Below are 21377 nucleotides of genomic sequence, written 5' to 3'. Positions count from 1 at the left end.
TCGGAACATGTCGTTTTATTTGGTATTTCAGTAGCCATTTATACCAGACGTATTGCTCTTGACTTCGTCATAAGTATCCATAAATGGTCTAATAGTCGCGCATACAAAAATATTTGACCTTTAAAAAAAAAAGATTCAGAATGTGAAAGTGAAGTTGCTCATCTGTTTTTGTTGCGAGGATTTAGGGATCCCTACCCCCTCTACAATCTACGCATCCCGGAAGTAAAAAATAATGTACCCTCCCAAGCCAAAGTAATTTTTGTTTTATTTTCATGTCTTGCTTCTTGTATTTCATTCTTTATTTTCAAGTTTAGATTTCTTAAAAATGAAGACACTTTGTAAGTTTGTTTAGTCTTCCACTTCCAACAAGTAACATGTGACCATACATTGTCAGTAAATGGGGGCACATATTTAGTTATTCAAGCTCTAAAGTTAGTTTGTTTTGTTGGGTCACGCCGGCTCAATCATATGCCATATGGTGACTTTCGCGGCGGAGGAAGATCCCTATAGATTAATACTAGTACAACCTACAACAAACTGTTGAGTAATGAATAGCTTAAATCGTTTGAGATACACCGGTTAATTAGACATTATTCACATTAATCTCCCGAAGAGAATTATAGTTTTTCTACTTCCGCTTCTTTCACATGAAGTGATAAATCTGGCTATGAAATATTGAATTTACTATAAAGCTGGAAATACGATTCGACTGGAACAGCGATGTGGCAGTCGGTTTATGTCGATCAAAACTCATATTTGAAACAAATATGTCGAGTAAGCACGTGTAGAAGGCGTGATAAATGAGCATGTTCGGTTTTCGGGAGGACAGGACCCTACGCTCCATAGCTTTTATTTGTATAGATATTTAATAGATAGCATTTATTGAACCAACAAATCGCTTTCATTCAGGTTTGTATTTTGCTGATATCTTATTCTTTATAAGTGATCTACACAAAACATTTAACACATAAGTCAAAAGATTTTAAAATGCTGTATGTTCCTCGGTGCAATTATCATGCTGCTTTCACCACGGCTTGCACACCAACGTGATCACTTATTAAAGCCTCTCCAGTTTTGGGACCAAACACTCTCTGTGAAGGAAAGTGTAAATAATTAATTAACATATAGAAATAACTATGTTTTCTTCAAATGCTCGTTTGTATAATTTCAGAAATGTATAGCAATATCAACGGCACCGTTTACTATTAATACTCCAACAGGTTATACCGGTATATACATTTAAACACAATGAAAAATAGAAGTAGCCACTTTCCAAGACCGCAGTCCCTATAGAAATACATAACTAAACAGATAAGTAAATATCAAAGGTCTTCTCAGATTATAATACATTTATTGTGCTAGTTATTAAAGTTTTATTTTATCATTTTATGATAAATCTAAAATGCGGCTCTATTCCACTAATAGCATCTTAACTACATGCAACATCCAGTTATATACCTTGGTTTTACGTATGATAAGGTTCTTGACAAAAATATGGTCAATAACAGACTGAATCTTTCTGTTTGAAGGGTCACGGTACGTAAACTTCAGAGCTGGCCTTGTGGTAAATCTTTTTAGCATTTCAACGTAGCTGTCTGCGAAAATATTATACAATTATCCAACATTTTATGTGGAAGATAAAATACTTAACAAATATTGAGATAAAACAATTATTTGCTCCTAAAATCCGGGAAAAACATATGTAGTTGGGCAAGGACTATTCGGACTACTTACCCATGTTCAGAGACTGCGCTTGTTTTGGGGTTTTTGTTGTTGTTGTTTTTTGCTTGGTTGTTTGTTGTGTTGTTGTTGTTGGTGTTGTTTTCTAGTTTTTGTTTTTTTTTTCCACACGGTCTTTTGATTTTTACATAAACTTTATCAATTAGCAATAACGTTCAGTCGATTAATATGCACTGACACTCAGTGTTTACTTTGAAACGTATTTAAAATTTAAATACAAATATCTTACAGAGGATAATTTACCTTTATACGAATGTAATAAGATTATTGACACATAATTTCATATTTCTTTGTTTATATTTGCATACCTGGTATTACCGAGCGAAGCTGAGGTTTATATGCAAAACCTGTGTTAAAATCACCCAATATAATGGCCGGTTGAATACCGCGAAGACTTCTTATCAAAGTTCTAGTCTCATAAGCATTCATATCGGAGTATGATGTAAAACCTTTTTTCATCAGTTCAGCTGTAATAAACAAATATATAAAGCTACATTACTCAAACTTTGTTTAAAATATTATTGCAAAACATTGCATAGCGTGGGGTAAAACGCATATAATTATTATGAAAGTATATAAATATTTTTGGAAAGATTTTTCTAAATTCATCTTATGCCTACAGGAGATATAGGTCACATAGGGAGTGAACTGTTTTACACGTTATAATTATAAAAAGCTTACAGATAGATTTATACATAGTATCCAGACGTTTTTTTGTTTTTTTATACGATATTATTTCAAACTCAGAAGTTTAAAATATTTAAAAATTATACTTGTATGAGAAAAAGCTTTCAACTTACGTTCGTAAAAATCGCTTGTGCCTACAGCACTCAGGTGGGTGCAAACTATAGTTGCGATGTCATCAACCTGTATCAAATATATATTCAAACATCTAAACACGTTTTCTTGTTCTTGTAACTAGTTGTTAGATCTCACTCAGGCCTTCGGTGGACTAACTATAACAAGGTAAGTTTATTGTATAGGTTAATGCTTTTAGTAACTGAGACTGAAAGATCTGTGAAGTATTTATACTGGTATATCATCGATCAGTTACGCAAAAAAGAAATAACTTTCATTTAGAAAGAGTCTCTTTGGGTTTTGTATTGCAATAGCTGGTTCTAGTAGCTTCCTCGCTTGGCGCTCAGCATTAAGAGGGTAGTACTAGGACTGGTCAGCCCGGTGTCAGTATAATGTGACTGGGTGGGGTTTCATGTCACGTGTCTACGGCGTGATATTCCAGTGAGGCAGCACTATAAAGTTGGGCATTGTGCTCACTGCTACAAGTAGACACCGTCGTTTATATGACTGAAAAATTGTTGAAAAAGACGTTAAACTCGAAGACACACACACATAGCTGGTTCTCAGCTTGGGTTTTGTATTGTAATAGCTGGTTCTCAGCTTGCTAATATCGCATAATGTCTCCACGGGATTCGAAATCATTGGTCATTTTGTTGTGTTGTTTTAAAAATAAACATCCTATCGTAATATCGCTATCTTTATTCATATGTTTTCTTCCGTTATTTTGGTGATACTAAGACAAAGTTCTTGAAATGTGATTATATGTTCATGTTTTCATTTGTGAAAGGCAATACACGCCAAAATGTTTTATTGGAAGTCTATATGGGAAAATCATTAGTGGTCTGTAACCATTTGCTGGAGGACCACCTTTTAATTATTTATCATTGAATTTAATAGTCAGAACTCAATTAAATGACAATACAGACCAAACGTCCGATATGTTCGACACAGTAAAGCATGACTTTCCTGATTTAAAGTCTTAATATTAAGAATATATGTAACGATGCTCGACTCAACTGCAGACATAGTCAGGAAAGGCAGTGCATAAAATGATGTAATATTTTTTCTTATTTGAAGTCTCGAATTATGCTAAGATCTTAGGCAACATATTACTGTTCAGTCACTTAATAGTAATGTTAGTTTTTCCAGACCCTGAGCATCATCCTAGTGCAAAAATGTCTACCGGCTAATTTTTAAATAATTTTACCTATATTTTTATGTCTGAAGTATAAGAACGACTAAAGTGTAAGAAATCTTTAGGTAAAGTTGTGACATCATAGTACCTTGATGAAATTCTAAGATCCCTGACGGACGCCAAAAATAATTGTAAACCAGAGGGCCAAGATGGCCCTAGGTCGCTCACCTGAGAAACACACCATAACAGTGTAAACATACTTGAACTAGAGTGATTTCATGGAAACAAATATTTTGGCTAATTTTCATTAAGATTGGACTAAAAATGTGACCTCTTCAGTTTAAACAAGTATTTTCTTAGATATGACCTAGATTTTGACCCCAAATGACCCATAGTCAAATCTGACCTAGATTTTATCAAGGCAACCATTCTGACAAAATTTCAAGAAGATCAATTGAAAAATACAGCCTCTATCGCATACACAAGGCTTTTCTTTGATTTGTTCTAGTGACCTAGATTTTGACCCAAGATAACCCATATTCCAACTTGACCTAGATTCTGTCAAGGCAATCACCCTGACCAAATTGCATGAAGATCAATTGAAAAATACAGCCTCTATCGCATACATGTACACAAGGTTTTTCTTTGATTTGACCTAGTGACCTAGTTTTTGATCTCAGATGACCCATTTTCAAACTCGGCCTAGATTTTATCAAGGTAATTATTCTGACCAAATTTCAGGAAGATCAGTTGAAAAATACAGCCTCTATCGCATACACAAGCTAATTGTTGACAGACGACAAACAGACAGACGACGGACGACGGACATCGAGCGATCACAAAAACTCACCTGAGCATTGCTCAGGTGAGCTTAAAAGAACTCATTATCACTTTATAGTGCTAATGTAATAGAAATTAATGGAATGTTTTTTATTTATCTGTTCATAAACAATTGTAGTTTTTATTCTGCTGTTCATAAACAATGGCAAGTACATTCTCTCTAAGTAAAATCGTTTTTTGTCAAGTTTGTGACTTGCGTTTACGTGATAATTTCGGGATAAAAATATGTACAACGAAATAAAAGCCGTTGGTTGCGTTAACTCCTGTCCAGAAGCAGTGCGCAATGACCTGAGGGGCATAAGAATTGGTTGCACCTCATGTATATATCATCATGATTCGAAGCATTGCAACAGCCTAGCAGCCGTATATATCGGTTGCATATACGCTTTACATTGTAATACCTCAAAAAGTGCATAATGACCAGGAAACTGGAATCCGTTGAGACGGAAAAATGCACGAATGTTCTCACATCATTCGATTCATTTGATACTATTATATATAGTATCATTACAAATTCAAATAACTAAATGGTATCACTTCATAAATTTATTTCTTATAATAACAATACAATAGCCTACTGCAGTGAGCAAATTTCAAGACTGGATTAATAAACATTGACAACAACATTTTTTTTCTTAAAAATGAATATAACAGCAAAAAATTTTAACAGGAGTTTTCTTTAAAAATGACAGTAAAGTTGGTAGGCAGTTGGTAGTTGGTAGTTGAACATTCGAATAACCAACTACTTACTAGTTGCCAGTTGGTTATTCAAAATGTATAAGCAAGTCTGATTACCTTTTAAAACATAATGATAAAAAATCATTCTTATCCATGTTTTGTTCTTTAATATTAATCTTCATTTCTTAAAATGCATTCAGCAGTCTCAAAAAGTACATGGAGAGCCAGTTGCCTGTTCGCGATATAATTCAGAAAAGCTTCTTTTTTTCAGTCACAAATGGATAAAATCATTCAATATGACATTTTATATGGTCTTTCATATCACTATCTGACACTTTCAATGTAAAGATCAGTCTTGGAAACACTCAGGAGAGCCAGTTGCCAATTCGCGTGTGAATAACCAACTGCCTACTGGTAGGCAGTTGGTTATTCGACATTTTACATACAGTCAGTGTTTTGGTAGAACATGATAAAATATTTATTCTAACCCTTGTTTTGTTCTTAAATGATAATATTTATTTCTTTAAATGCATTAAGCAATCTCAAAAGCACCAGGAGAGCCAGTTGCCAATTCGCGATATGTTTCAGAAAAGCTGATTTTTCAGACACATATCAATAAAATAGTTCAATTTTACATATATTTTGTACTTTTGTATCAATACCTGACAATTTCAACGTATAGGTCAGTCTTGGAAACAGTAATAGTTTGGGTCGAAAATGACAAAAAAATAAATCTAGTCCTTGTTTCGTTCTTTATTGTTAATATTTATTCCTTTAAATGCATTCAACAGTCTCAAAATGCACCAGGAGAGCCAGTTGCCAATTCGCGATCTGTTTCAGAAAAGTCGATTTTTCAGACACATATGCATAAAATAATTCAATTTTACATATATTTTGTTCTTTCATATCAATATCAGACACTTCCAACGTATAGGTCAATCTTGGAAACACTCAGGAGAGCCAGTTGCCAATTCGCGTGCGAATAACCAACTGCCTACTGGTAGGCAGTTGGTTATTCGACATTTTACAGACTCTCATAGTTTTGGTCTAAAATAATAAAAAAAATCAATCTAGTCCTTGTTTCGTTCTTTAATGTTAATATTTATTTCGTTCAACGCATTCAATAGTCTCAAAATGCACCAGGAGAGCCAGTTGCCAATTCGCGATATGTTTCAGAAAGCCGATTTTTCAGACACATACGCATAAAATAATTCAATTTTACATATATTTTGTTCTTTTGTATCAATATCCGACACTTCCAACGTATAGGTCAGTCTTGGAAACACCCAGGAGAGCCAGTTGCCAATTCGCGTGCGAATAACCAACTGCCTACTGTTAGGCAGTTGGTTATTCGACATTTTACAAAAAGCCATTGTTTTGGTAGAACATGATAAAAAAATTCATTCTAACCCTTGTTTTGTTATTTTATGTTAGTATTTATTCTTTTAAATGCATTCAAAAGTCTCAAAATGCACCAGGAGAGCCAGTTGCCAATTCGCGATATGTTTCAGAAAAGCCCTTTTTTCAGACACATATGAATAGAATAATTCAATTTTACATATATTTTGTTCTTTCGTATCAATATCCGACACTTCCAACGTATAGGTCAATCTTGGAAACGCTCAGGAGAGCCAGTTGCCAATTCGCGTGCGAATAACTGCCTACAAAAAGCCATTGTTTTGGTAGAACATGATGAAAAAATTCATTCTAACCCTTGTTTTGTTGTTTTATGTTAGTATTTATTCTTTTAAATGCATTCAACAGTCTCAAAATGCACCAGGAGAGCCAGTTGCCAATACACGATATGTTTCAGATAAGCCGATTTTTCAGACACATGTGCATAAAATAATTCAATTTTACGTATATTTTTTCAGTATCAAATATTTTTCACAAGTAGATAGATCTAGGGAACACCATTGTATGTCAGTTGCCAATTCGCTTGTGAATTATCAAATGCCTACTGGTAGAAAGTTAGTAAATCGACATTTTCAAGAAAATCCATTTTTAGTCTAAAATGATAAAAATGTCGTCTTTGAAGCATTTTTTGTTTGTTTATTAAAATCTATGCATTCAGTAGTCTTCTAAGGCATGGAGGGAGCCAGTTGCCAATTCGCAACATTTTTCAGAAAATCTTTTTTTACACACATAAAACATACAATAATGTTTTAATTATTGTTATTATCTTTTTTTATCAATATCAAACATTTTCAGCAAGTAGACCAGTCTTGGGAACATTAAGGAGAGCCAGTTGCCAATTCGCGTGCGCAGTTGGTTATTCGACATCTCGTTAATGAAATTAACATTAGCTTCAAATTCAGCGATATGAAATTTGAATTTTGAACTGACTAACTACAAGAAACTAATTAGGGGTCATGCCTACTTTTGAAACAATTAACTTACACCATAGCAGTAAAATTCCAGACCCCTGTAGAATTATGGGGTCACAGGACGTCACAATTATGATATTGTGATGTTTTTGTATCTGGATGATTTTGATCTGAACACGTATTGTTACAGCTAGAATGTGTTTCGGGGATAATGTCGCAAATGAAAGGTAAGTGTTTATATATATATATATATATCTTATGCGTTTTGTATTTTCTAATTAAACACTGATATTTGATACTATTTATTAACTGAAATATATATAGTACTATTTGAATGTACTTTCAGATTCTATTTTGTCATAATAAACTGCAAAACCAAGATTAAATACATAATGAGAAATGCATTTTTCCTGTTTGCAGCCTTTTGAAAAACTTGCTTTCTTTTAATTTTATTTTCTTATTGGCTGATGTAAATATGATACTAATGCACATACAATAGAATTAATATATTTTGATAATATTGAGATAAGGTTCAAGAGCATTAACATTGTTATAATGTGGCAATACTTTATGTTGTTAGATAAATATATTGCATGTGGATTTTATTTTTGTTGGAGGGGCAGGGAAGGGTCTGAATCTTGTTTATTTATGTGTAATATACAAGGAAATGTTTCTCGTGACTGTTTTGCTCGGTACCTTCCTTATGTTATAACTATGCAATACTAAATGTAGACATGCCTAGCGAAGGGAGCTGGAAATTTCACACTTTAAGCTTAAATCTCCCAAACCACCAATAACGATTATGTTACGTGTTTTTCGCCAAGAGTATGACCTAAGACGGTTAATTTTTAATGGATTTGCGCGCGGAACGAACAAAATATTCAAACTTGTTGGCTTTTTATCAGCTTTCATTTTCATATACCAATTGAGTTCGTTCAAATACCATTACATAAAGTAAGTACTTCTTTATATAAAGCGGATACTTTTTAAAAAAAAAAAAAAAAAAAAAAGGTCCCTAAATCCTCATACGAAGCTTGCGCTGCCGTATAATAGGGTCGTTATTAGATTATATGAAGAGGATATTTGATAATATAATCATTATGTCATTATGCGTAGTGGATTGTTCATTATATAGAGTAGTTATGCCTTTGTATAAATAGGTCAAATGCGGAAGTGCATTTACTACATCATATATCAGGTCCTAGCTTGCTAAATTCCAATGCGTAATATCCCCATTAGCACAACCGATTTATGACCTAAGATTCCTCGTCCAGCTTGATTTATGACTTGAAACTCGATCTCATGAACGGTGTTATTGAACTTGACCTGCAGCTTTGTTTTCCCGAGGATTTTCATTGGTGACTCGGTACCGTGTGAATATATTTAATGGTATGCAGTTGGTTATTTTACATTTGTCAAAAATTCACTATTTTGGTCGAAAGTCATAGAAGTATTCAATATTAATAGATATATCCATTTAAACATTTAGTTTGTACTTACAAATCAATATCTGACACTTTCATTTGGAAACATTCAGGAGAGCCTGTGGCGTGAAAAAGAACAACTACCTACTTGTAGTCGGCATTAAATCTCACGCATTGAGTTTACGCATACATTGAATGTACACTGGTAAAACCTATGTTAAACCTAACCCTAACCTTTAGTCAGTATATAGAACACAATAGAACACACAATACGTGCGTATATTAAATAGTGGCGATTTAATGTTGACGCGTACATGTAGCAGTAAGATTGTTGATGCCATTTTCAGAAAGTCATTTTTACAGTCGAAAATTAAATATAAATATTAATCGGTTTAAATACATTCCCTAGTCTTTGCAAGACCAGGAGAGCAAGTTGTCGTTTCATAAACCATTTTTTTTTCAGACATAAGGCGTAAAAAGATTTTTTTTTTTATATTTTTGAATGCATTTAAAGGAATAAAAATTAACATTAAAGAACAAAACAAGGATAAGAATGAATTATTTATCATTTTAGACCTAAACACTGACTGTCTGTAAAATGTTCAATAACCAACTGCCTACCAGTAGGCAGTTGGTTATTCGCACGCGAATTGGCAACTAGCTCTCCTGAGTGTTTCCAAGATTGACCTATACGTTGAAAGTGTCGGATATTGATATGAAAGAACAAAATATATGTAAAATTGAATTATTTTATTATTATTTTATTCATATGTATCTGAAAAAGGCTTTTCTGAAACATATCGCGAATTGGCAACTGGCTCTCCTTGTGCATTTTGAGACTGCTAATTGCATTTAAAAGAATAAATATTATCATTTAAGAACAAAACAAGGGTTAGAATGAATTTTTACCATGTTCTACCAAAACACTGACTGTATGTAAAATGTCGAATAACCAACTGCCTACCAGTAGGCAGTTGGTTATTCGCACGCGAATTGGCAACTGGCTGTCCTGAGTGTTTCCAAGACGGAAAGTGTCGGATATTGATACGAAAGAACAAAATATATGTAAAACTGAATTATTTTATGCATATGTGTCTGAAAAATCGACTTTTCTGAAACATATCGCGAATTGGCAACTGGCTCTCCAGCTGCATTTTGAGACTCTTGAATGCATTTAAAGGAATGAATATTAACATTAAAGAACGAAACAAGGACTAGATTGATTATTTTTACTATTTTCGACCCAAACTATTACTGTCTGTAAAATGTCGAATAACCAACTGCCTACCAGTAGGAAGTTGGTTATTCGCATGCGAATTGGCAACTGGCTCTCCTGAGTGTTTTCAAGGCTGACCTATACGTTGAAAGTGTCGGATGTTGATACGAAAGAACAAAATATATGTAAAATTGATAAAATTTATTTATTTTATTCATATTTGTCTGAAAAATCGGCTTTTCTAAAACAAATTTCGAATTGGCAACTGGCTCTCCTGGTGAATTTTGAGACTGTTGAATGCATTTAAAAGAATAAATACTAACATAAAAGAACAAAACAAGGGTTAGAATGATTTTTTTATAATGTTCTATCAAAACAATGACTGTCTGTAAAATGTCGAATAACCAACTGCCTACCAGTAGGCAGTTGGTTATTCGCACGCGAATTGGCAACTGGCTCTCCTGAGTGTTTACAAGACTGACCTATACGTTGACAGTGTCGGATATTGATATGAAAGAACAAAATATATGTAAAACTGAATTATTTTATGCGTATGTGTCTGAAAAATTGTCTTTTCTGAAACATATCGCGAATTGGCAACTGGCTCTCCTGGTGCATTTTGAGACTATCGAATGCATTTAAAGGAATAAATATTAACATTAAAGAACGAAACAAGGACAAGATTGATTTTTTTTTTATTTTCGACATAAACTATGACTGCCTGTAAAATGTCGAATAACCAACTGCGTACCAGTAGGCAGTTGGTTATTCGCACGCGAATTGGCTTGGCAACTGGCTCTCTTGAGTGTTTCCAAGACTGACCTATACGTTGGAAGTGACGGATATTGATACGAAAGAACAAAATATATGTAAAATTGAATTATTTTATTTATATGTGTCTGAAAAATCGGCTTTTCTGAAACATATCGCGAATTGGCAACTGGCTCTCCTGGTGCATTTTGAGACTGTCGAATGCATTTAAAGGAATAAATATTAACATTAAAGAACGAAACAAGGACTAGATTGATTTTTTTTTATTATTTTTGACCAAAACTATGACAGTCTGTAAAATGCCGAATAACCAACTGCCTACCAGTAGGCAGTTGGTTATTCGCACGCGAATTGGCAACTGGCTCTCCTGAGTGTTTCCAAGACTGACCTATACATTGAAAGTGTCGGATATTGATATGAAAGAACAAAATATATGTAAAATTGAATTATTTTATTCATATGTGTCTGAAAAATCGGCTTTTCTAAATCATATGGCGAATTGGTAACTGGCTCTCCTTGTGCATTTTCAGACTTTTGAATGCATTTAAAGGAATAAAAATTAACATTAAAGAACAAAACAAGGATAAGAATTAATTATTTATCATTTTCGAACAAAATATATGTAAAATTGAATTATTTTTTGCGTATGTGTCTGAAAAATCGGCTTTTCTGAAACATATCGCGAATTGGCAACTGGCTCTCCTGGTGCATTTTGAGATTATCAAATGCATTTAAAGGAATAAATATTAACATTAAAGAACAAAAGAAGGGCTAGATTGATTTTTTTTCGACCAAAACTATGACTTTCTGTAAAATGCCGATTAACCAACTGCCTACCAGTAGGCAGTTGGTTATTCGCACGCGAATTGGCAACTGGCTCTCCTGAGTGTTTCTAAGACTGACCTATACGGTGAAAGTGTCGGATATTGATACGAAAGAACAAAATTTATGTAAAATTGAATTATTTTATTCATATGTGTCTGAGAAATCAGCTTTTCTGAAACATATCGCGAATTGGCAACTGGCTCTCCTGGTGCATTTTTAGACTGTTGAATGCATTTAAAAGAATAAATTCTAACATAAAACAACAACAAAACAAGGGTTAGAATGGTTTTGTATCATGTTCTACCAAAACAATGACTGTCAGTAAAATGTTGAATAACTAACTGCCTACCAGTAGACAACTGGCTTTCCTGAGTGTTTCCAAGACTGACCTATACGTTGAAAGTGTCGGATATTGATACGAAAGAACAAAATATATGCAAAATTGAATTATTTTATGCGTCTGAAATCGTCTTTTCTGAAACATATCGCGAATTGGCAACTGGCTCTCCTGGTGCATTTTGAGACTGTCGAATGCATTTAAAGGAATAAATATTAACATTAAAGAACGAAACAAGGACTAGATTGATATTTTTATCATTTTCGACCAAAACTATGACTGTCTGTAAAATGCCGAATAACCAACTGCCTACCAGTAGGCAGTTGGTTATTTGCGCGCGAATTGGCAACTGGCTCTCCTAAGTGTTTCCAAGACTGACCTATACGTTGAAAGCGTCGGATATTGATATGAAAGAACAAAAGATATGTAAAATTGAATTATTTTATTTATATGTGTCTGAAAAATCGGCTTTTCTGAAACATATCGCGAATTGGCAATTGGCTCTCCTTCTTCATTTTGAGACTGTTGAATGCATTTAAAAGAATAAATACTAACATAAAACAACAACAAAACAATGGTAAGAATGAATTTTTAATCATGTTCTACCAATACAATGACTGTCAGTAAAATGTTGAATAGCCAACTGCCTACCAGTATGCAGTTGGTTATTCGCACGCGAATTGGCAACTGGCTCTCCTGAGTGTTTCCAAGACTGATCTATACGTTGAAAGTGGTATCGGATATTGATATGAAAGAACAAAATATATGTAAAATTGAATTATTTTATATATATGTGTCTGAAAAATCGGCTTTTCTGAAACATATCGCGAATTGGCAACTGGCTCTCCTGGTGCATTTTGAGACTGTTGAAATCATTGAAAGAAATAAATATTAACATTAAAGAACGAAACAAGGGCTAGATTGATATTTTTATCATTTTCGACCAAAACTATGATTGTCTGTAAAATGCCGAATAACCAACTGCCTACCAGTAGTACTGAAACATATCGCGAATTGGCAACTGACTCTCCTGGTGCATTTTGAGACTGTTGAATGCATTTAAAAGAATAAATACTAACATAAAACAACAACAAATCAAGGGTTAGAATAAATTTTTTATCATGTTCTACCAAAACACTGACTGTATGTAAAATGTCGAATAACCAACTGCCTACCAGTAGGCAGTTGGTTATTCGCACGCGAATTGGCAACTGGCTCTCCTTAGTGTTTCCAAGACTGATCTTTATGTTGAAAGTGTCAGATATTGATATGAAAAACCATATAAAATGTCATATTGAATGATTTTATCCATTTGTGACTGTAAAAAAGCTTTTCTGAAACATACTGGCTCTCAAGGTTCTTTTTGAGACTGCTGAATGCATTTTAAGAAATGAAGATAATCATTAATATTAAAGAACAAAACATGGATAAGAATGATTTTTTATCATTATATTTTAAAAGGTAATCAGACTTGCTTATACATTTTGAATAACCAACTGGCAACTAGTAAGTATTTGGTTATTCGAATGTTCAACTACCAACTACCAACTGCCTACCAACTTACTGTCATTCTTTAAAAACAAATTTAAAATATAAAATTAATTCAACTAAGAGCGGTCAAACCAGCTCTTGCCGCGAGGTGTATGCCAGTGCTCGGTGAAACGTAAATTTGAAATAAATCAATATAATAAAAAATAATTAAGAAATAATATATCTCATCCAGTGATTTGTCGTTGAATAAATCATTGTTTGGAGTTCAGATGCGAAGGAATTATATCACGAGGGCATAATACGCATCTAAACGACAAACAATGATCTATTCAAGAGCAAATCACTAACTGAGATGTATTATTTCGATTCTAACACGTTACCAAGGTTTCTTGCCGACATTCATTTAATATTTACCCGTTTTCAATCTGTTTCTTTCCCAGTGCGCCACTATGCCGTTTGACGCCATGACATAATAACTGTGACGTCAGAACAGTGATTTGTTGTATAATAATTCACTGTTTTCTGTCTTCTTTGCTTAATAAGAAAATGAATCGGATCATGTTAGAATAATTAATTTTACGGGTAGAATGCACTTTAGTGGTCCCCGGAAGTTTACAATGCGCATGCGCAGCAAGTTGGGGGATATGGGGCAAAGCAGGGATGTGGGGGCGGCAGCCCCCAAACATATTCATCTCAAAATAAAGTTACCTCTTTTAACTTTTAATATTTAAGACATTATTAAACTACTATTATTATAGGGACCGCTAAAGTGCAAGTGCTCCAATTTTACAGCAAGTTCAAACAACAATAATCATCATCATTTACAACTGTGTCATAATGTACATGTAGTACACACGGAATGACTGCCATTTCCATGTGATTATATATATATATATAGTCAGTAGTCCAACTGATTTGACGCCATCCTAGGAAATATTGAGATAATTTTTTCATATGGGCAATATCCCCACTCGCGTCAAACACTCGGACCAAAATACTTGAAGCAATTTCCGATGAAATTTTCATCGCTGTCGACGCTTGTCGACTAATATCTTCAGGTAATTCAGCATTGTTCCGACATAAATATCTGTATAGAATCATTCAACATGAAAATAAGCCAGGCACTGGATACACCAGTCTAAAAGTGAATTCCAGAATAAAAGTTCCTACTTCCTCAACTCAAGAATTTTAGAATGATGTGTAATATTTGAAAAGTAAAGAAATTACAAACCGACAAATCAAACAGAAGCTTGAAAACATCAATACCTGAATTACATACTCATATTTATACTCTTCCAAGTGGCACGAGCGAATGCGAATTACATACATCAACATTTTCCCATAAAACCTGTCTTAAACAGCCAGCCAAGGGTGTTGGGAAAAGTGGCTGTTTACAGCAGGTGGCTGCTTAATGCAGGTAATTTATAGAATAAATGACTATTTTGGGAAATGATCGAGACACAGGCTGTAAGATTAGATCTAACTCTGTGTATGTAATGAAAATTAGCTTTGCATCCAGAAATATGAATTTGTTCTTTCTCGGAATAATATTGCACTAGTCTAGGATCTGCTGCAGAAATTATGCATATTTTTCGACAAAAATCAAATCATAAAATCTAAGCAATAAATATATTTGTTGACAAGACTTAGTGTTAGTAATGACTTAGCAGGGCTTATGTCATATGACACAGTTAATTTGACAATAGGTACTGTCCTGTAAGTGACTTCATGAAATACATTTATTAAATCCAAAATCTGACCGGCTGCAGCAATACCGAAGACAAGAGTTTTTAACAAGGTGTAATTTATGTTACCATTATTGTCCTACTAGTCGTAATGTACGTTCGGTGTCAGAGTTTATGTTGCGTCTTTGCAAAAATGTTCCATTCCATATGACTGTGTGAAAGGTGCCATATTCTCGGTGTCAGAGTTTATGTAGCGTCTTGGCAAACATTTTCCATTCCATATGTGTGAAAGGTGCCATATTCTCGGTGTCAGAGTTTATGTAGCATCTTGGCAAAAATGTTCCATTCCATATGTGTGAAAGATGCCATATTTCTGTGAATAGGTTATTCTTTGGCAGTGATTGGCCAGCAGGTATCATCATCATTGGCTATACATACCTGCAATTAAATATAAAAAGAATTTTTTATTCCAAAGACCACACAAAGTATATTTTTCCAAAATTACTTTTAAATGCGACTGAAGTGCATAGATATTCTATAAAATTAATCAAATTTCAGAGGGATTGTCATGAAACTTTACATTATTCTGAACCGTGTATTTGTCAAAGTTTCTCGACATAACCACACTGGGGGATCACGTGACTTACAAAGGCAGATTACACGGAAAAATGGCCGATAATTTCTCCGATTCGTCAGGAAAATCAAGGTATTTCTATTGACAAACATTTGTTTTAGATGTTCTAATATGTCCTATCATATTCCCCTTACCTTCCGATTTCCTCTGGTACCTTTCCTTTGTTCCATTCACCTCACCTATATTTTCCGAGAACACTTGGGAAGTTTGAATACATTCGCAGTTTTTGGGATGACGGTATCCACGGACCGACATTATTTTGTTCAGGAAATACTAATTACTGAAGTAAACGACAGTACAATGACATTAAAACTTAACAAAGTATCCAGTCCATCATAAATTGGTAACGGACTGGCAAAATCAAAGCTGCCAAAAAGAGAATGTCGAAATATACGAAATGGCGCTAAACACGTACATAGACTTCTAGGGCGCTGTGCACGTACAAGGTCAATGATTCAATCTTATATTATAGAAATACTTATATTGCCACGAGGCTTCTGTGTTTAAAAGTGTTTACACATTTATAATGTCAAAGGTTGAATCGCATTTTCTGAAAAACAAGATCTACGAAAGTTCGTGTACTTAAGCAGACATGCTCTATAATTATCCGCATGATTTAATTCTGGACGTGCATGAAAGAACATGCAAATGAAAATAAAAAGAAAACCTTTTTACAACGTCTTTATAGGTGGACTGCAATTTTTCCCATTTAATTACATAAACGCAGTATTTAGAGTAATATCAATGGCAACACATACTTACATAGTGTTATATAACGTCTTGGAGACACATATAGACACTTTAGACATATGACTACACATTTTCTTCAAATATGAGAAAAAAAACACACGAAAATGCCAAAATAAATGCAATTAGAATACGAGGGTGAAAAGGATGATGGATGTTACATAATGTCTTTCCTTAGTCTGTGTAAATTCATATGAAAGTCATGTTTTTATTTACATATTTTCAGTATGTTTGTTGGCGGTCGGAAGAAAACCTTTATATTAGAGCTACCAGTATTAAACAGATTCGAAGGATTTTTTCCATCTGACTCAAAAGATGTTACACAGAATCCTATCACCACGTTTCGTCGGACCTAGAGGGAAGTTATTATGCGACTATCAAGACAGGAAAAAAATAATTCGGTAAGCAAGAAAATATCCGAATCAACAAGGAATTTAGTACAAAGAAATAGACACGTAATAGGAGAAATAATAAAGGTTACTGTTGTTTGTACTGAGCACAATATAGCGACACATGGCCATATGGAAGAGGGTAGCAACTTCATGACAATGCTAAACATATTTGCGCAAGATGGTGAAATTCAAAAGGAGCTTTTGGGCAATGCACAGTATAATTTAAAAAACAACAACAACAACAAAACCTGACAATGCACATATAGAGATATAATTCAAAATACGCATCTCCTGACATTCAAAATGAGATAATGAGAGTTTGCTTTAATCAAATATGAGAAAAACTGTAAGCGGACTGTATAAATGCTCCTTTATTTGCCATCATTGTTGACGATGCAGCTAACACATCAACCAAGAAACACCTCTCGCTATACATTAGGATTAGGCCGACTGGTGATAAATGTGCCTCTGTAAAGACTTCCTATATGATTTATTGACTGCAAATCTATCAAAGGTGTTAAAGTTAATCGCAATATCTTGGATTTCTTTTCTGATCTAGGTATTCTAAAGTTAAGCGCGCAATGCTATGATGGGGCATTAAACATAAGAATACCGTGGTGTGCAAACGCTTATAAAAGAAAGAGCTACGGACGCAACTGATATACATTGCAAAGCTCATTGTTTGAATTTAGCCATAGTACATAGTTCTAAAATCCCATGTCTCAAAACCTTGATGTCATCTGTGCAAGATATAAGCTTTCTGTTCGATTACTCAGCTGAATGATCGGTAGCGTTTACCGAGGAACTGGCAAGGGACACAGTTCAAAGGGAGGAATTGGAACAACGCATTAAAATGCGAATCCTGTCTGAGTCTCTGTGATCAAGTCAGGCATTCTGCATGATCAAGAGCACGTTTCCAGTGATAATCCATGGTCAGAAAATACTGCAAGAAGATGGAAATGAGAAGGCAGGCTAGTATCTTGCTTCAGTTCTTAGACTTGACTTTGTCATTTATTTTGAATCTGAAAAGGTGTTGAGTATCATCGTAGCGCTAACGAGCCTTTTTTCAAAAGGAAGATATGGACTTACTAAATGCCGTTACAGGGATAAAGATACAAGTTTTCTCGACTGAGCGGAATGACTCTGCAGTGTGGCTTGCCCGATACAAAAAAAGGCAATGCGTTTAATCAGAGACTTCGGCACTAAAACATCTATATCAAGGCGTGTTGGAAGGTAAATGCATACAGACAATCATGATGCAGAATCTGTCTTGGATTACTTTGAGTTTATGGTATAAGTGTATTTTTCGACCATTTTGTCTAGAAATGGCAACTCACATTCTACAAAATGAAGTCCGTTTCGCTGCCAAAATCTACTGAAAACAAGTCAGAAGTGCCAGTGCCTATTTACACCGCATATTCACCAGATCTCCATGGCACATTTCAGATATTTAAAAATGAGGTAACAAAGTAGAAACTACACTTGAATATTGCCAGTCAGAAACCATAGACTTCAGACCACTCTTATACATCCCTCCGTGTGTATACACTATTCTGTTTGTGCTTCTGACTATGCCTCCAACATCTGCATTTTGCGAACGCTCATTCAGTAAAATGAAAGCATTCAAAAACTACTTTCGTTCAACAATGACAAGTGATAGAATGTTTTACTAGCTCTATACACATTTAAAAGGATGTTTGCAAAGATGTAGACCACGTCTTAAATTCTTTTTCTTCAAGCAAATGCTGAATATGGACTTTTTCTGACCCAATGCCAGCTCTTTACGATCCTATGAATTAGACCTTTTCCTTCTATATCAGACAAAAGTTACCGAATAATTATTGTTAAATGCAAACAACATATTGTAGCGGTCGTTAGAAATGATTAGTAAATAACTGAACCCAATGGCGAAATTTGAATAGCTAAAAGTCAAGATAATTATTGGTACGATTTTGTGCATGGTGTAGTATTTTTAACTGAGTGAAATCTAATGTAAAACTCTAATTTCTTAAAAGTGTAGTCCAAGATGTTTTTTTTTTCAAATATAAAATAGTTGTGGAAATGGTCGCTGAATTAAATAGAGCCAAATAAAAACCAGGTCAGTTCTGCCTATTTTACATTGTTATTTCTCAGTGCCTCTAAGTCGTTCTTCGGGAAACTGTGAGTGAAATAGGTCAGTACCGGCTTCTGACCACAGTTCCAAATTCTGGAAAAAAAGTCAAAATAAATTTATAAAATAAATTGCCAATCATATGTTGCTGGAGAGGTACTCAGATGTGCCCAGAATGTATCACATGGCATTTAAATACCAAACAATTGTCCGGGGAGCATGTCACCGAACTACTAGATTATGCTCCGACACATGTATGGCGGGAAAGGAATGCCCCTGCAAAAGAAAATAAATCTGACAAATCAGTTTCCTTATTCATAACTCGAAGGCATAGTAGATCCACTTTATATGATAAATAGTGTTGTGTATTTAAATGTTTTCCAGTAAATTCTTTTACACAGCTATGACTGACTGAGTAAATCAGGGTTTTCTGCCAATATTCTCTGTTGTGTTTAAACAATACAATCATATTTTGTGCTTTTATCTACCCAAAGACTTTTTAATCTTTGTGAATTCCGAAAGAATATTATTTGACATCGGTGCGTGAAACAACGGTGAAGTATTAAAGCTGAGACGTCACAATGTTATTTATTGCGAAAAACAATCATATAGTGTGCTGTAAAAACAGAAGCCTCGCGGCAACTTTAGTATTTCTTTAATATAAAATAGAATAGTTGCTCCTGTACGTGCACAGCACCTTCGAAAACTATGTACGTGTTCAGCGCCATTTCGTAGATTTCAACATGCTCTTTTTGGCAGCTTTGCTTTTTGCCAGTTCTTTACAAGTTTAGGCTGAACAGTGTATTTGGTTAACTTTTCATGTAATTGTACAGCCATTTACTTCAGTAATTTGTATTTTCTGGACAAAACTGTATCCGTCCGTGGATAGCGTCATTCCAAAACTTGCGAATGTATACAAACTTCCCAAGTGTTCTCGATAAATATAGGTGAATGGAACAAAGTATGGGTACCGGAGGTAATCGGAAGGTAGGGGGCATATGATAGGATATATTAGTACATCTAAACAAAGGTTGATCAATAGAAATACCTGGATTTTCCTTGCGAATCGGTGAAATTATCGGCCATTTTTTCGTGTAAGCTACCGTTTTAAGTCACGTGTTCCCCCACACTGATAACATTAAAACAACAACAGCACAAATGGCACGCTTTTAATCAATGACAGAAATTTATGAGCAGCACCATTTTAACACAAATATTGGTTAGATGAACGTATCACATTATTATCTAAATTAATTTTAATTATAGTAAAATATCTTAACAGAACAATACAAAAGTCATCAATAAATTTGTTATCGGTTGGTTAAAAAAACCTATAGGTCAGGTTATGTGTCCGGTTACTGGACATCTAAGACACAGGTTAAACTTCCAGTTAACGGATGGCTGGACACTGACACTGCTCATTTATAGTTGGGTGTTCTCATTTAAATATTAGCTATGAATAGCTAAGTTTATATTCGAGTGTTAGCTATGAATAGCTAAGTTTATATTCGGGTGTAATCATTTAAATATTAGCTGTGAATAGCAATTGAACCACTCTTTGAAAAGGAATATTTTAAAACATCTGCCATATTCTGAAATACCTACATTTCTCTTATGATCCCTGGATTCTGTTCCTGAAATGACTTCTAGTTCAATGCAGCCACAGCATGTTGAATAACATCATCTGATTGCACTTAGATGACCTGACATCTAAAATTTGATTTTTCCTAGATTTCCACGTTATATGAACATCCAAAGAGCTACTGCGAGTACTGGTACTTCTTTGGCACATCATGACATATTCACTCTACTTCCGTGTTCAGGCTAAAAGTACACGCGACCCGAGGCTGAACAGCTAAGGTAGAAGATTAAACGGATAAGCAAGTTTTACTTCAGTTGTCCTTTACTACAATCCAAGTTCTTACTCGAGAAACTCGAAACTAGCTGTAAATTTCCTTAAAACATTTAGCCTATAATTCCATTTGTAAATCCAATTTCTTCCGCAACCAAAAAACGCAAACCTACAGTTATCTTCGTATGTTTCCGCGTCTTTTACGGAAACGCACGAAAAACAAGGGGCGGATTGAGGCACTAAATGGGGAATTGAAAAAAATAATAATATTTGTCAAACTAAGGAAAATCGTTGCTACTGAGACCAAATACGCAAATTTGCAGTATTATAAATTCGTTATAAAGGTTTCTGACGGGATATACGGTGGGCATATAG

The 21377-nt window shown here is 34.4% G+C and overlaps 1 protein-coding gene across 3 annotated transcripts; it reads right to left on the bottom strand.

Moving 5' to 3' along the window:
- Positions 1-899: 899 nt before the first annotated feature.
- LOC123552238 (uncharacterized) lies at positions 900-21173 on the bottom strand. Of its 3 annotated transcripts, XR_008370705.1 has the most exons (7): positions 20756-21173; positions 15397-15705; positions 13997-14116; positions 2541-2607; positions 2049-2207; positions 1459-1595; positions 900-1091 (listed from the first exon to the last, which is right to left on the bottom strand). XR_008370705.1 is itself a non-coding variant. In XM_053541747.1 (6 exons), exons 2-6 carry the CDS (start codon positions 15397-15399, stop codon positions 1014-1016), a joined length of 444 nt encoding a protein of 147 aa, XP_053397722.1. In that variant the 5' UTR covers positions 15400-15705; positions 20756-21165; the 3' UTR covers positions 900-1013. The 3 variants fall into 3 exon arrangements, 2 of the variants coding, with proteins under 2 accessions (XP_053397722.1, XP_045197666.1); XM_053541747.1 differs by lacking the exon at positions 13997-14116 and having other exon boundaries at positions 20756-21165; XM_045341731.2 differs by lacking the exons at positions 15397-15705; positions 20756-21173 and having other exon boundaries at positions 13997-15039.
- Between the last annotated feature and the right edge of the window lie 204 nt (positions 21174-21377).

This window comes from Mercenaria mercenaria, chromosome 4 (genome assembly GCF_021730395.1).
Source record: "Mercenaria mercenaria strain notata chromosome 4, MADL_Memer_1, whole genome shotgun sequence".
NCBI classification, from domain to species: domain Eukaryota; kingdom Metazoa; phylum Mollusca; class Bivalvia; order Venerida; family Veneridae; genus Mercenaria; species Mercenaria mercenaria.
Note: the sequence above shows the minus strand (reverse complement) of the source record. Positions and strands in the feature narration are given on the sequence as shown.